The following is a 13552-nucleotide window of genomic DNA, read 5'->3' as shown; positions in this document are numbered from 1 at the left end:
TCGTTAGCAAGGAGGCGCTAAGGTCGTTAGCAAGGAGGCGCTAAGGTCGTGCATAGCGACCCCCTTGCGGGCGCTATGCACGCGTTAAGATTCAACGCCCGCGTTCCGCGTTTAATATTGCATCGGCCCCGGTGTGACTGCAGGTTGACTGCTCTGCAGGCTTCTGTTTAAACTTGGTCTCCCTTTATGTACCGTGCGTATTGTTTGCGGTGGCTATGACCAAATAAAGGTTTAAAAATAAAACTCCAGGCCTAGCCACAGCTGAAGCAGCATCACGGGCAGTGGCAACTCCATTACCAGCACCGTCACAGGCACCAGCACAGTCACAGGCACCAGCATCACCAGGGCCACCGTAAGCACCAACCCGGGCACTGGCGGCGTGCACCCGACACCCGGGCTACCGCACACACCGTCACAAGCACCTCCTGCGAGGCCTCGCCGCCCCGTGCAGTTTTCAGACATTTCTACGGAAAAACCAGGCTGGGCGGCTGGAGGAGACCAGCCCTCCCCCCCTCCCCCCCCGTGGTCCCGGCACTGCGGCACTCACCGATGTTCTTGTAGTAGAGGGGAACAAAGACGTTGATGGCTCGCTCCACGCCCATCAGCCCCATGCAGAGCAGGACCAGCAGCTGCAGCGTGACGCTGCCCTTCGGCCACAGGTAGGGCACCAGGAGCCGCAGCTTCCTTCTCAGGTCCTTCCACGTGGACTGTCTCCGGGCCTCGCCATGCAGCAGGGGCTGTGGGGGGGGGGGGGAGAGACAGACAGAAAGATGGACACGTGCGCCCACAGACGTACAAACATTCAAAGAGAACCAGGGCTGCAATGAATCTTGAATCTTTGTGGATGTCACATCGCCCAGAGCCAGATCCATCCATTCTGAGGAAGAAAGGCGGATGAAAATATAAAACTTTAAGCTTCCCAGCAGTTCATGCATTCATTTCTCAGGCTACGTAACCAATGCATTTATTGGATCCCTGTTTCCGGCACTGCTTGTCCCAGCTATAGAGCGCTGTAGAGCAGAGATGCTCCTGCATCGCTCCACGAATCGCTCAACTCACGAGCTTCATTCTTCCTGCACTATTTAAAGCCATCAACAGGGCTCTTCCGCACCCCTGAAAGCGTGGAGGAGCCGCAGGCTAACGGTGCAGAAGGACTCGGAGAGAACAAATGGTCCCCCAAAGGTCAGAGTTAGGGGAGGAAGGGAGCCCAGACTCACCTGCCGGTTCTCCACATCGCGCTCATCCTCGTTAACGAGCAGCATGTACGGCTTACGGGGCAGTCCCGGGGCACGGATCCCGAGAATGAAGAGAGCAAAGGTACAGGCATAGCGGACACACCAGAGCCCAAACTGCACCTGCAGAGAGACGGAGAGAGGGTTACGCAGGACGCAAAATATAAAAGAGAAAAAATGCTCCTGTGCAGGAGATTTGCAAGATCTCGCCAGGAGTACTGCATCCAGAGAAAGGCTGCCAAAATGTGCTGAATCTGCACCAAAAGTCTTATGGACTTAAAACATGAACGCCGTGCAGGGAGAATATGAGGGAGACCTTCAAACACCTCAAGAAGATATTCCAAAAATATTCTAGAGCAAGAGATCATAACATGAAGACCACAGGGGTTACTCAGGAAAATCATCAGGAAACTGTTCTTTACCAGGAGGGAGGAGGTGGACACAGAAATAGTAAAGTCTGGAACAGCCATCCATCAGCAGAAAAGCCAACAGTCTTGAGACAGCAAGGAACCATAGGGGATGGACAGGCCATGGATCTGTGTGCTTGAGGAATAGTGAGGGATGGATGAACCATGCATCAGCGAGAGATGGACATGCTATGATCTCAGGAAGCAAGGGATGAACAGGTTATGGATCAATGAGGAATGGACGAGCCTTGGATCTAAGAGCCTGAGGAACAGTGAGGGATGCATGAGCCATGCATCAGCGAGAGATGGACATGCTATGATCTTAGGAAGCAAGGGATGGACAGGCCATGGAACAGTGAGGAATGGACGAGCCTTGGATCTAAAAGCCTGAGGAACAGTGAGGGAGAGATAAGCCATGCATCAGCGAGAGATGGACATGCTATGATCTCAGGAAGCAAGGGATGGACAGGCCATGGAACAGTGAGGAATGGACGAGCCTTGGATCTAAGAGCCTGAGGAACAGTGAGGGAGAGATAAGCCATGCATCAGTGAGAGATGGACATGCTATGATCTCAGGAAGCAAGGGATGGACAGGCCATGGATCAGTGAGGAATGGACGAGCCTTGGATCTAAGAGCCTGAGGAACAGTGAGGGAGAGATAAGCCAAGCATCAGCGAGAGATGGACATGCTATGATCTCAGGAAGCAAGGGATGGACAGGCCATGGATCAGTGAGGAATGGACGAGCCTTGGATCTAAGGGCATGAGGAACAGTGAGGGAGAGATAAGCCATGCATCAGTGAGAGATGGACCTGCTATGATCTCAGGAAGCAAGGGATGGACAGGCCATAGATCAGTGAGGAATGGACGAGCCTTGGATCTAAGAGCCTGAGGAACAGTGAGGGAGAGATAAGCCATGCATCAGCGAGAGATGGACATGCTATGATCTCAGGAAGCAAGGGATGGACAGGCCATGGATCAGTGAGGAATGGACGAGCCTTGGATCTAAGGGCATGAGGAACTGTGAGGGAGAGATAAGCCAAGCATCAGCGAGAGATGGACATGCTATGATCTCAGGAAGCAAGGGATGGACAGGCCATGGATCAGTGAGGAATGGACGAGTCTTGGATTTAAGAGCATGAGGAACAGTGAGGGAGAGATAAGCCATGCATCAGTGAGAGATGGACATGCTATGATCTCAGGAAGCAAGGGATGGACAGACCATAGATCAGTGAGGAATGGACGAGTCTTGGATTTAAGAGCATGAGGAACAGTGAGGGAGAGATAAGCCGTGCATCAGCGAGAGATGGACATGCTATGATCTCAGGAAGCAAGGGATGGACAGGCCATGGATCAGTGAGGAATGGACGAGCCTTGGATCTAAGGGCATGAGGAACAGTGAGGGAGAGATAAGCCAAGCATCAGCAAGAGATGGACATGCTATGATCTCAGGAAGCAAGGGATGGACAGGACATGGATCAGTAAGGGATGGCCAAGTCTTGGATCTAAGGGCATGAGGAACAGTGAGGGAGGGATGTGCCATAAATCAGCGAGGGACAGAAGACCCTTGGATAGCAGAGCGTGAGAAACGGTGCGAGATGGACAAGCAGGGAGTCAGTGATGTTAAGGCTGTGGCAGGCTATGACGGACATAATGAGAGGAAAGAAAAGCCAGCAGAGTCTGGCTGGTTTTGAAGCAAACGAAATAACAGAGATAAAAAGAGCAAATAATACGCAGCTGACAGTTTTATCTGAAACGTTTTCAGAATTATGGGAGCGGCTACTCCCCACGTATTGCGTGAGTGGACCAGAGGCTTTAGCAAGAGGAAATCAAGCTGAAGTGCTTTTGAAAAGAACAGCTACATTTTTAGACAAAAGAGACAATTCGGGAAGGAATCGTCTAAGAGTGACAGAGTCAAGAGATGGAGAAGACTGGAGAGAGCGCAGAGTTTGGATTTGGAAAACATTCTTAGATATCAAGCAGATGTTCCCCCCCGAGAGACAGCAGATAGGTGGCAAGGACGGAGGGCTTTGGTTATGAGTGGCTGCTTCCGTCCACGGAAAGACACAAAGATTCCCCCCGTCCGCCCCCAGAAAGCGGATAAGCCCGCCGGTAGCAGAGTGGCAGGGACGGAGGGCTTTGGTTATGAGTGGCCGCTCACGTCCGCCCCACTCCACCCCCCCGAGACAGCGGATAAACACGCAGAGCGGCTTCAGTAAACACCGGTAAACTCGCAGCCACGGAACAGCACAGAGGTGCAGAAACAGAAAGCTGCAAACGTGGTCCTTGGGAGGACCCCAGCACAGGACGGCGTGGAAGAGAAGGGGAGCCATCAAATATTAAGAGAAAGTGAGCAACAGGCGCCGGCTGCAAGAAAGCAGCAGCGAGGGAGGGAGAAGATGCAGGCAGGAGGGGGCCACGCGTGCTCAGGGCCCGCAGGCAGAGTGCCACGGCAGCTCCTCACTGAGAAGCACGCTCCTCGCTGCCTGGGTGCCCACATCCAGGGCTGCCAGCGCTGCTGACCACCAACATTAGGGGCGGCAGGGACCCTTGCGGCAGGAGACGGTGGACAGCGGGACGGTGATGGAAGCTGCGATCTTACTGTGTGAACCGAGGTGGTCGGAGAAAGGGGGGGGGAGGGGGCAGAGGAGAAATGGGAGGCTGAGGGGGGGGGGGGACGACAGAGTGAGAGGGAGCGTGGGTGGGGGGAGGCGGCAGCGACAGACTCAGGACTGGGCTGGGTCCCTTACAGACAAGTTACAAAGAATTGCAGCTGACAGAGGGGAGTCAGGGATCTTAGGAAGAGGAGTTAGTGGCATCACAAGAATCTGGAGTTATGGCCATTTCTCTTCAGACTATTACTATATTTTTAACTTTTTATTTTTATTTTTATCACTTTACATATTACTTTGGCAACATGTACAGAGAGTGAGGGCAAGAAAGTTTTACAGACACAGCGACAACCCAGGCAGAAGCAGTGCAAGCTTCTCTCTCTAACACACACACCACACACACACACACACTCACACTCACACATCCCCTCCTCCAGCAGCAGTGCAAGGTTCACACACACACACACACTCACACTCACACATCCCCTCCCTCCAGCAGCAGTGCAAGGTTCACACACACACACACACACACAGACACACTCACACTCACACATCCCCTCCCTCCAGCAGCAGTGCAAGGTTCACACACACACACACACACACACACACACACACACACACACACAGACACACTCACACTCACACATCCCCTCCTCCAGCAGCAGTGCAAGGTTCACAGCCCCACACACACATCCCCTCCCTCCAGCAGCAGTGCAAGGTACACACACACACACACACACACACACCCTCACACACCCCCTCCTCTAGCAGCACTGCAAGGTTCACACACACACACACACACACACCCTCCTCCAGCAGCACTGCAAGGTTCACACACACACACACACACACACACTCACACATCCCCTCCTCCAGCAGCAGTGCAAGGTTCTCACACACACACACACACACACACTCACACATCCCCTCCTCCAGCAGCAGTGCAAGGTTCACAGCCCCACACACACACACACACACACACACACACATCCCCTCCTCCAGCAGCAGTGCAAGATTCACAGCCCCCCCCACACACACACACACCCTCCTCCAGCAGCAGTGCAAGGTTCACAGCCCCACACACACACACCCTCCTCCAGCAGCAGTGCAAGGTTCACAGCCCCAAACACACACACACCCTCCTCCAGCAGCAGTGCAAGGTTCACAGCCATACACACACACCCTCCTCCAGCAGCAGTGCAAGGTACACACACACACACACATACACACACACACACATATCCCCTCCTCCAGCAGCAGTGCAAGGTTTACACACATACACACACACACACACACACACACACACACATATCCCCTCCTCCAGCAGCAGTGCAAGGTTCACAGCCATACACACACACCCTCCTCCAGCAGCACTGCAAGGTACACACACACACACACACACACATCCCCTCCTCCAGCAGCAGTGCAAGGTTCACACACATACACACATACACACACACACATATCCCCTCCTCCAGCAGCAGCGCAAGGTTCACAGCCACACACACACACACACACACACACCCTCCTCCAGCAGCAGTGCAAGGTTCACACACACACACACACACACCCTCCTCCAGCAGCAGTGCAAGGTTCACAGCCCCCCCCCACACACACACACACCCTCCTCCAGCAGCAGTGCAAGGTTCACAGCCCCCCCACACACACACTCACCCTCCTCCAGCAGCAGTGCAAGGTTCACAGCCCCACACACACACCCTCCTCCAGCAGCAGTGCAAGGTTCACAGCCCCACACACCCTCCTCCAGCAGCAGTGCAAGGTTCACAGCCCCACACAAACACACCCTCCTCCAGCAGCAGTGCAAGGTTCACAGCCTCACACACACACACCCTCCTCCAGCAGCAGTGCAAGGTTCACAGCCACACACACACACACACACACACCCACCCTCCTCCAGCAGCAGTGCAAGATACACACACACACCCCCATACACACATCCCCTCCTCCAGCAGCCGTGCAAGGTACACACACACACACACACACCCACCCTCCTCCAGCAGCAGTGCAAGGTACACACACACACCCCCATACACACATCCCCTCCTCCAGCAGCAGTGCAAGGTACACACACACACACAACCTCCTCCAGCAGCAGTGCAAGGTTCACAGCCCCACACACACACACACACACACACACACACACATCCCCTCCTCCAGCAGCAGTGCAAGGTTCACACACACACACAACCTCCTCCAGCAGCAGTGCAAGGTTCACAGCCCCACACACACACACACACACACACACACACATCCCCTCCTCCAGCAGCAGTGCAAGGTTCACACACACACACACACACACACACAGAGCACAGCATGGGCAGCCACACACACACTCACATCCTATGACTCAGCAGTACGCAGGGCTTGCAGCAGTGACCAAGCACAAACAGTGACTCAGCAGGAATCTCCTATGACCTGCAAAGTTCAGAGCACGTTGTCTTACATGTTCATAAACATGCCGGGTCCGGCTGGCCCACACCCTGCGTCTCCCCCCAGAAAGCGAGGGGAATCCCTCCTCCAGCAGCATCGCAGCTCCCTGCACCCGAGCCAGGGAAATGCAAGCTTAAACTTCCACCCAGCAGCAAACGCCAAGGAATCAGTATCTAAGGAGAGAGTCCCTAACATAAACAGGAACAAAGCTGGCCCTGGCTGTCTGTCACTTAATGCCCCCGCACGACACACAGGAGGCGAGCACACGTTTGCAAATACAAAGATCTGAGACAGAGCCAGGGGCTCCCAAACTCTGAAAGTCTGCGATCAACCTGTAGTCCAAGGAGGTGCCCCCCTGCTCCCTCCGGGAAGGCTGCTGGGAATCGAAAGGTCAAAAAACAGGACAACAGTTAATACAGAGGGAGCAAGCGTGAAACCGAACATTTCAGTCTGCTTTATAAGAAACAAACTGGACACATGCGGAATTTCTCCTTTACATATGAATGGGAGATTTTCTATTCTGAAAATTCAGATGGAGGGCCAGGGACAATCAGCTGACACGAAAGTATCTGAATGCATAATAAATCATTTCCAGGCTGCATCTCAGATTTGTTAACCTCGCCTTTCTATCTCAGGCGAGACGGTTTTATTCCACTGATACGCCAGCAGCACGGAGAGCATGGGAGCTAAAGCTGCAGGGTCTGTCCCTACCCTCTGGGACTCACCCCTCTCGCCCACTGCAGGTGGCAAGAGTTGCAGCGGGTGCTAGGAGAGACTCCCACTGCTGTCAAAACCCTGCTATTTGAAGCACACGTACAGAAAGGTCTCAGGGAGAGCGACACCTCCTGGAGTGTCCCTTCTCTCTCTCTCTCAGGGATGGCGATATCTGCACAGCACAGGAGAAAATGCGTTGCTGTTTCTGTTTCTCTTTGGGTTTCCTCTCTCAGCTCTGGGGCCTGTGCAGCTCTGATCTCTCTGTATTCTGCACAGCACAGGAGGAAATGCATCGCTGTTTCTATTTCTCCTTGGATTTCCTCTCTCAGCTCTAGGAATGTGCAGCTCTGATCTCTCTGTATTCTGCACAGCACAGGAGGAAATGCGTTGCTGTTTCTGTTTCTCTTTGGGTTTCCTCTCTCAGCTCTGGGGCCTGTGCAGCTCTGATCTCTCTGTATTCTGCACAGGAGGAAATGCATTGCTGTTTCTATTTCTCCTTGGATTTCCTCTCTCAGCTCTGGGAATGTGCAGCTCTGATCTCTCTGTATTCTGCACAGCACAGGAGGAAATGCATTGCTGTTTCTGTTTCTCCTTGGATTTCCTCTCTCAGCTCTGGGAATGTGCAGCTCTGATCTCTCTGTATTCTGCACAGCACAGGAGGAAATGCATTGCTGTTTCTATTTCTTCTTGGATTTCCACTCTCAGCTCTGGGAATGTGCAGCTCTGATCTCTCTGTATTCTGCACAGCACAGGAGGAAATGCATTGCTGTTTCTATTTCTCCTTGGATTTCCTCTCTTAGCTCTGGGAATGTGCAGCTCTGATCTCTCTCTGTATTCTGCACAGCACAGGAGGAAATGCATTGCTGTTTCTATTTCTCCTTGGATTTCCTCTCTCAGCTTTGGGGCCTGTGCAGCTCTCATCTCTCTGTATTCTGCACAGCACAGGAGGAAATGCATTGCTGTTTCTATTTCTCCTTGGATTTCCTCTCTCAGCTCTAGGAATGTGCAGCTCTGATCTCTCTGTATTCTGCACAGCACAGGAGGAAATGCATTGCTGTTTCTATTTCTCCTTGGATTTCCTCTCTCAGCTCTGGGGCCTGTGCAGCTCTGATCTCTCTGTATTCTGCACAGCACAGGAGGAAATGCATTGCTGTTTCTATTTCTCCTTGGATTTCCTCTCTCAGCTCTGGGAATGTGCAGCTCTGATCTCTCTGTATTCTGCACAGCACAGGAGGAAATGCATTGCTGTTTCTGTTTCTCCTTGGATTTCCTCTCTCAGCTCTGGGAATGTGCAGCTCTGATTTCTCTGTATTCTGCACAGCGCAGGAGGAAATGCATTGCTGTTTCTATTTCTTCTTGGATTTCCACTCTCAGCTCTGGGAATGTGCAGCTCTGATCTCTCTGTATTCTGCACAGCACAGGAGGAAATGCATTACTGTTTCTATTTCTCCTTGGATTTCCTCTCTTAGCTCTGGGAATGTGCAGCTCTGATCTCTCTGTATTCTGCACAGCACAGGAGGAAATGCATTGCTGTTTCTATTTCTCCTTGGATTTCCTCTCTTAGCTCTGGGAATGTGCAGCTCTCATCTCTCTGTATTCTGCACAGCACAGGAGGAAATGCATTGCTGTTTCTGTTTCTCCTTGGATTTCCTCTCTTAGCTCTGGGAATGTGCAGCTCTGATCTCTCTCTGTATTCTGCACAGCACAGGAGGAAATGCATTGCTGTTTCTATTTCTCCTTGGATTTCCTCTCTCAGCTTTGGGGCCTGTGCAGCTCTCATCTCTCTGTATTCTGCACAGCACAGGAGGAAATGCATTGCTGTTTCTATTTCTCCTTGGATTTTCTCTCTCAGCTCTGGGAATGTGCAGCTCTGATCTCTCTGTATTCTGCACAGCACAGGAGGAAATGCATTGCTGTTTCTATTTCTCCTTGGATTTCCTCTCTCAGCTCTGGGAATGTGCAGCTCTGATCTCTCTGTATTCTGCACAGCACAGGAGGAAATGCATTGCTGTTTCTATTTCTCCTTGGATTTCCTCTCTCAGCTCTGGGAATGTGCAGCTCTGATCTCTCTGTATTCTGCACAGCACAGGAGGAAATGCATTGCTGTTTCTATTTCTCCTTGGATTTCCTCTCTCAGCTCTGGGAATGTGCAGCTCTGATCTCTCTGTATTGTGCACAGCACAGGAGGAAATGCATTGCTGTTTCTATTTCTCCTTGGATTTCCTCTCTCAGCTCTGGGAATGGGCAGCTCTGATCTCTCTGTATTCTGCGCAGCACAGGAGGAAATGCATTTCTGTTTCTATTTCTCCTTGGATTTCCTCTCTCAGCTCTGGGAATGAGCTGCTCTGATCTCTCTGTATTCTGCACAGCACAGGAGGAAATGCATTGCTGTTTCTATTTCTCCTTGGATTTCCTCTCTCAGCTCTGGGGCCTGTTTGTTCTGTTTTCCCCGTAGGTTTATCAGTGCCTGAAAGCGAGAGAGAGGATCTTCCTGTGAATGAACCCGGTCAGAAAACCAGAAGCATCTCCCTCCCCTCCCCCAGCTCCTCCACCAATGCAGCTCATTCCTAAGGGTCCCATCAATGTCACCTGATCCCTTGCAACCTTTCCCTTCCATGCCAGTTCCCCCCCCCCCCCCCCCCCCCGCTGCCCTGCACCTACCTGCTGCGAGACGTCCTCCAGCGACCACCACCAACGCGGGCTGTTCCAGGACACGAATGCCAGGTTCTCTGCCATGAACGCCAGGGCCCAGAAGAGCAGCAGGACGATGCCATGCCCCCGCGTCCGGTCCCGCACCAGCACACGGGAGCGCTCCAGCCGCAGGAGGTGGAGGGTGCAGGCCCAGCCGGCCGCAGAGAGCAGGCAGTTCAGCAGCATGTAACCGCACAGGAGGCCGGCGCCGGCCGCCTGCCACAGCAGGGCCGCCGGGTACTGCAGCAGGAGCAGGAGCGAGAGCGCCAGCTGGGCCCGGTACAGGCGGGAGCGAGGCACATACTTGGGCTCCATGTCCCGCCCATACCTGATGTAGCAGGCAGACTGCAGGGCCCCCAGCAGCAGGGACACGCTGAGCAGCGCGGAGGGCACCAGGGTGAAGTAAAAACAGGGCAGGAGGCCCTGCTCGGCCCAGACCCCAGACAGCGTGGCATTCTCCTCACAGTAGCTCCCGAGGAGCATCGCGGAGCCGGGCCCGTCGCTGCGAAAAGCAAGAGAAAGAAGCACCTTTAGAAAACGTTACCTGCAACGGACCTGACGATGGATGCAGTCACTGATAACGGTGCAAAGAGAATCCCAGGGAAGCGTTATCCCGGCTACTGATGGGGGCCTGCGCACTACGGTCCAGACAAGCGCGAGGGGAAGACAACCCGGGAGGAGAGGCACCTGGAACTCATCACGTTTTATTGATGCAACGGAAAGGATAATAACATCCCATTCACCAGGCCCATAGGACCACAAACCTTTGCACTGCAACGTTACACACCGCTCGCTGTCTGTTAACGTAGAGCCCAGGACAGCGTTGCTAAAACTGCTCCCTGGGGTTCCCCTCCAGCCAGTGGGGTTTTCAGGATCTCTCCAAGGAAAATGCACGAGAGCCGCTCGCATGCGCCTCCTATACGGGCAAATATTTCTCACGCATATTCATTAGGGATATCCTGAAAACCCTTCCGCCTGGAAAGGGGAGGAGAGCGAGGACCAGTCTGAGCAACCCTGCCCTCCCTCTCGATGCCTACACAGTGCCCTGTGAGACATCGCTAAGAGACATCAGTTACTGTGCCCGAAAGCTTCCAGCATCCGTCCCTCCTTATTTCACTCTCTTCAGGTTCCACGTTTCCCAGAAAAACGGATTCCATTGCAATAAAAGATAATACATAGAAACACAAAAGCACCACTCCCCAGAGAAGAGAGACAATTTGCAGGTAGCGCCGCTGTGACAGGCACATCAAACGAGCGCGCGCGATTGAGCGCCTGCTCCCTTAGTGCGCGCTCATCCATCTCTGCAGGGCGCCCAATTTAATATTTAACTTGGGTGCCGCGGTAGAAAGGAGGAACTAGGGAAAATGTAACCTCGCTAGCACCTCCTCGGCAGCAGGCGCCCAGGTGAGGTGGCGGCCAGCCCCTATTTTACCAGCATCCGTTTTTCTAACCTGCACACAACCATGGTGTTAGGAAAAGGGGCCCTAACCTGATCGCGGGCACACTTTTTTCATTTTTAGCTTTCCTATTTCGGGTCCTCCAATGTAATATCACAACAATATTAAGCCAAAGGAACGGAAAAATGGAACAGAAAAACTGCATTTTCTGCTTTTCTGTAATTTTTTTGGCTCCCCCAAGAATTAACAGCTGCGTCAGGCAGGCGTTAATTTTTGCGGTTTATTTTTTTGCATCGAGGGGAAATGTACACGTGAGGACCTCGACTGGACACGCGTTTATAAGAGCGCGCGCCCAATCTGGGTCAAAGCAAGATGCAGGGAGCACTGTCCCTTTAAGGGCCTGGCGGCGGCCCCCTCCCCCGATCCTGGCCTGACAGGTTTACTCGTGCGGCCACAGAGCACGAAAAAGGGCAACATTACAAAATGTGACACCCCGCCACCCCCCAAAATACTGCAGTTACTGCCCAGGCAGGGCAGCATGGAGCCCCTCCCCCCCCAAGACACCGCTGTTACTGCCCAGCGTGGATCCCCTCCACTGAGAGACGCGGCCGAGAGCGCAGACAGAGCCCGAGATCCCCTCCCGGGCCCGATCTGCTCTCACTCACCTGAGACCGGGAGCCCGAAACCCAGAGACTCTGCCCCGGCACCAGCAGGGAGAGAATGCAAGCAAAGCGAGCCTGCACCGCGCGGTCCTAGCGCCCTCCAGGTACCAAACCCCGGCGCCGCGCGGTCCTTCCGCCCTCCAGGTACCAAACCCCGGCGCCGCGCGGTCCTAGCGCCCTCCAGGTACCAAACCCCGGCGCCGCGCGGTCCTACCGCCCTCCACGTGTCAAACCCATGCACGTGCCAAACCCCGGCGCCGCGCGGTCCTAGCGCCCTCCATGTACCAAACCCCGGCGCCGCGCGGTCCTAGCGCCCTCCATGTGTCAAACCCCAGCATCGTGCGGTCCTAACGCCCTCCTTGTACCAGCTTCTTCTCTTTACCAACTACAGCACCGCATGGTCCTAACCGCCCTCCATGTGCCAACCCAGCACACTGCGGCCCTAACGATCTCCACTGTCAAACCCCAGCACCGCGCGGTCCCAACACCCTCCCAGTATCAAAGCCCAGCAATCCTTTCCAACTTGCCCAGTTTCTTCATGAGGTCCATCTGATTTTTGACGAACCTGGATGCACTGCCTGCGCGGCCACCGACCTACAGCTGCACCAGGGCTCTTCCTTACACAGATTGATACTGAGCTACAATGGAGGGAGGACAGTCTGCTACCTTCCATCAGCGGCTTTCTGAATCCATTAACGATGAATTCGCTGGACATGACCTCCTGCTTACCATGAACATAAGAAATTGCCACACTGGGTCAGACCAAGGGTGCATCAAGCCCAGCATCCTGTTTCCAACAGAGGCCAATCCAGGCCACAAGAACCTGGCAATTACCCAAACACTAAGAAGATCCCATGCTGCTGATGCAATTAATAGCAGTGGCTATTCCCTAAGTAAACTTGATTAATAGCAGTTAATGGATTTCTCTTCCAAGAACTTATCCAAACCTTTTTTGAACCCAGCTACACTAACTGCACTAACCACATCCTCTGGCAACAAATTCCAGAGCTTAATTGTGCGTTGAGTGAAAACGAATTTTCTCTGATTAGTCTTAAATGTGCTACATGCTAACTTCATGGAATGCCCCCTAGTCCTTCTATTATTCGAAAGAGTAAATAACCAAGTCACATCTACTCGTTCAAGACCTCTCATGATCTTAAAGACCTCTATCATATCCCCCCTCAGTCGTCTCTTCTCCAAGCTGAACAGCCCTAACCTCTTTAGTCTTTCCTCATAGGGGAGCTGTTCCATCCCCTTTATCATTTTGGTCGCCCTTCTCTGTACCTTCTCCATCGCAATTATATCTTTTTTGAGATGCGGCTACCAGAATTGTACACAGTATTCAAGGTGCGGTCTCACCATGGAGCGATACAGAGGCATTATGACA

The 13552-nt window shown here is 53.2% G+C and overlaps 1 protein-coding gene across 1 annotated transcript in view; it reads right to left on the bottom strand.

Annotated features, from left to right (window-relative positions):
- The window catches only part of ABCB6 (ATP binding cassette subfamily B member 6 (Langereis blood group)), a 206922-nt gene extending 194625 nt beyond the window's left edge, over window positions 1–12297 (bottom strand). The window contains exons 1-4 of the mRNA XM_029605015.1: window positions 12169–12297; window positions 10077–10608; window positions 1218–1355; window positions 548–737 (exon numbers count right to left, since the gene is read on the bottom strand). Of these exons, the coding sequence (XP_029460875.1) occupies window positions 548–737; window positions 1218–1355; window positions 10077–10589 (841 nt within the window). The 5' untranslated portion in view covers window positions 10590–10608; window positions 12169–12297. The remainder of the gene's footprint in view (window positions 1–547; window positions 738–1217; window positions 1356–10076; window positions 10609–12168) is intronic.
- Window positions 12298–13552: the final 1255 nt, after the last annotated feature.

The sequence above is a fragment of the Rhinatrema bivittatum genome, chromosome 6 (assembly GCF_901001135.1).
Source record: "Rhinatrema bivittatum chromosome 6, aRhiBiv1.1, whole genome shotgun sequence".
Classification (NCBI taxonomy): domain Eukaryota; kingdom Metazoa; phylum Chordata; class Amphibia; order Gymnophiona; family Rhinatrematidae; genus Rhinatrema; species Rhinatrema bivittatum.
This window is presented reverse-complemented; position numbering and strand designations above follow the sequence as displayed.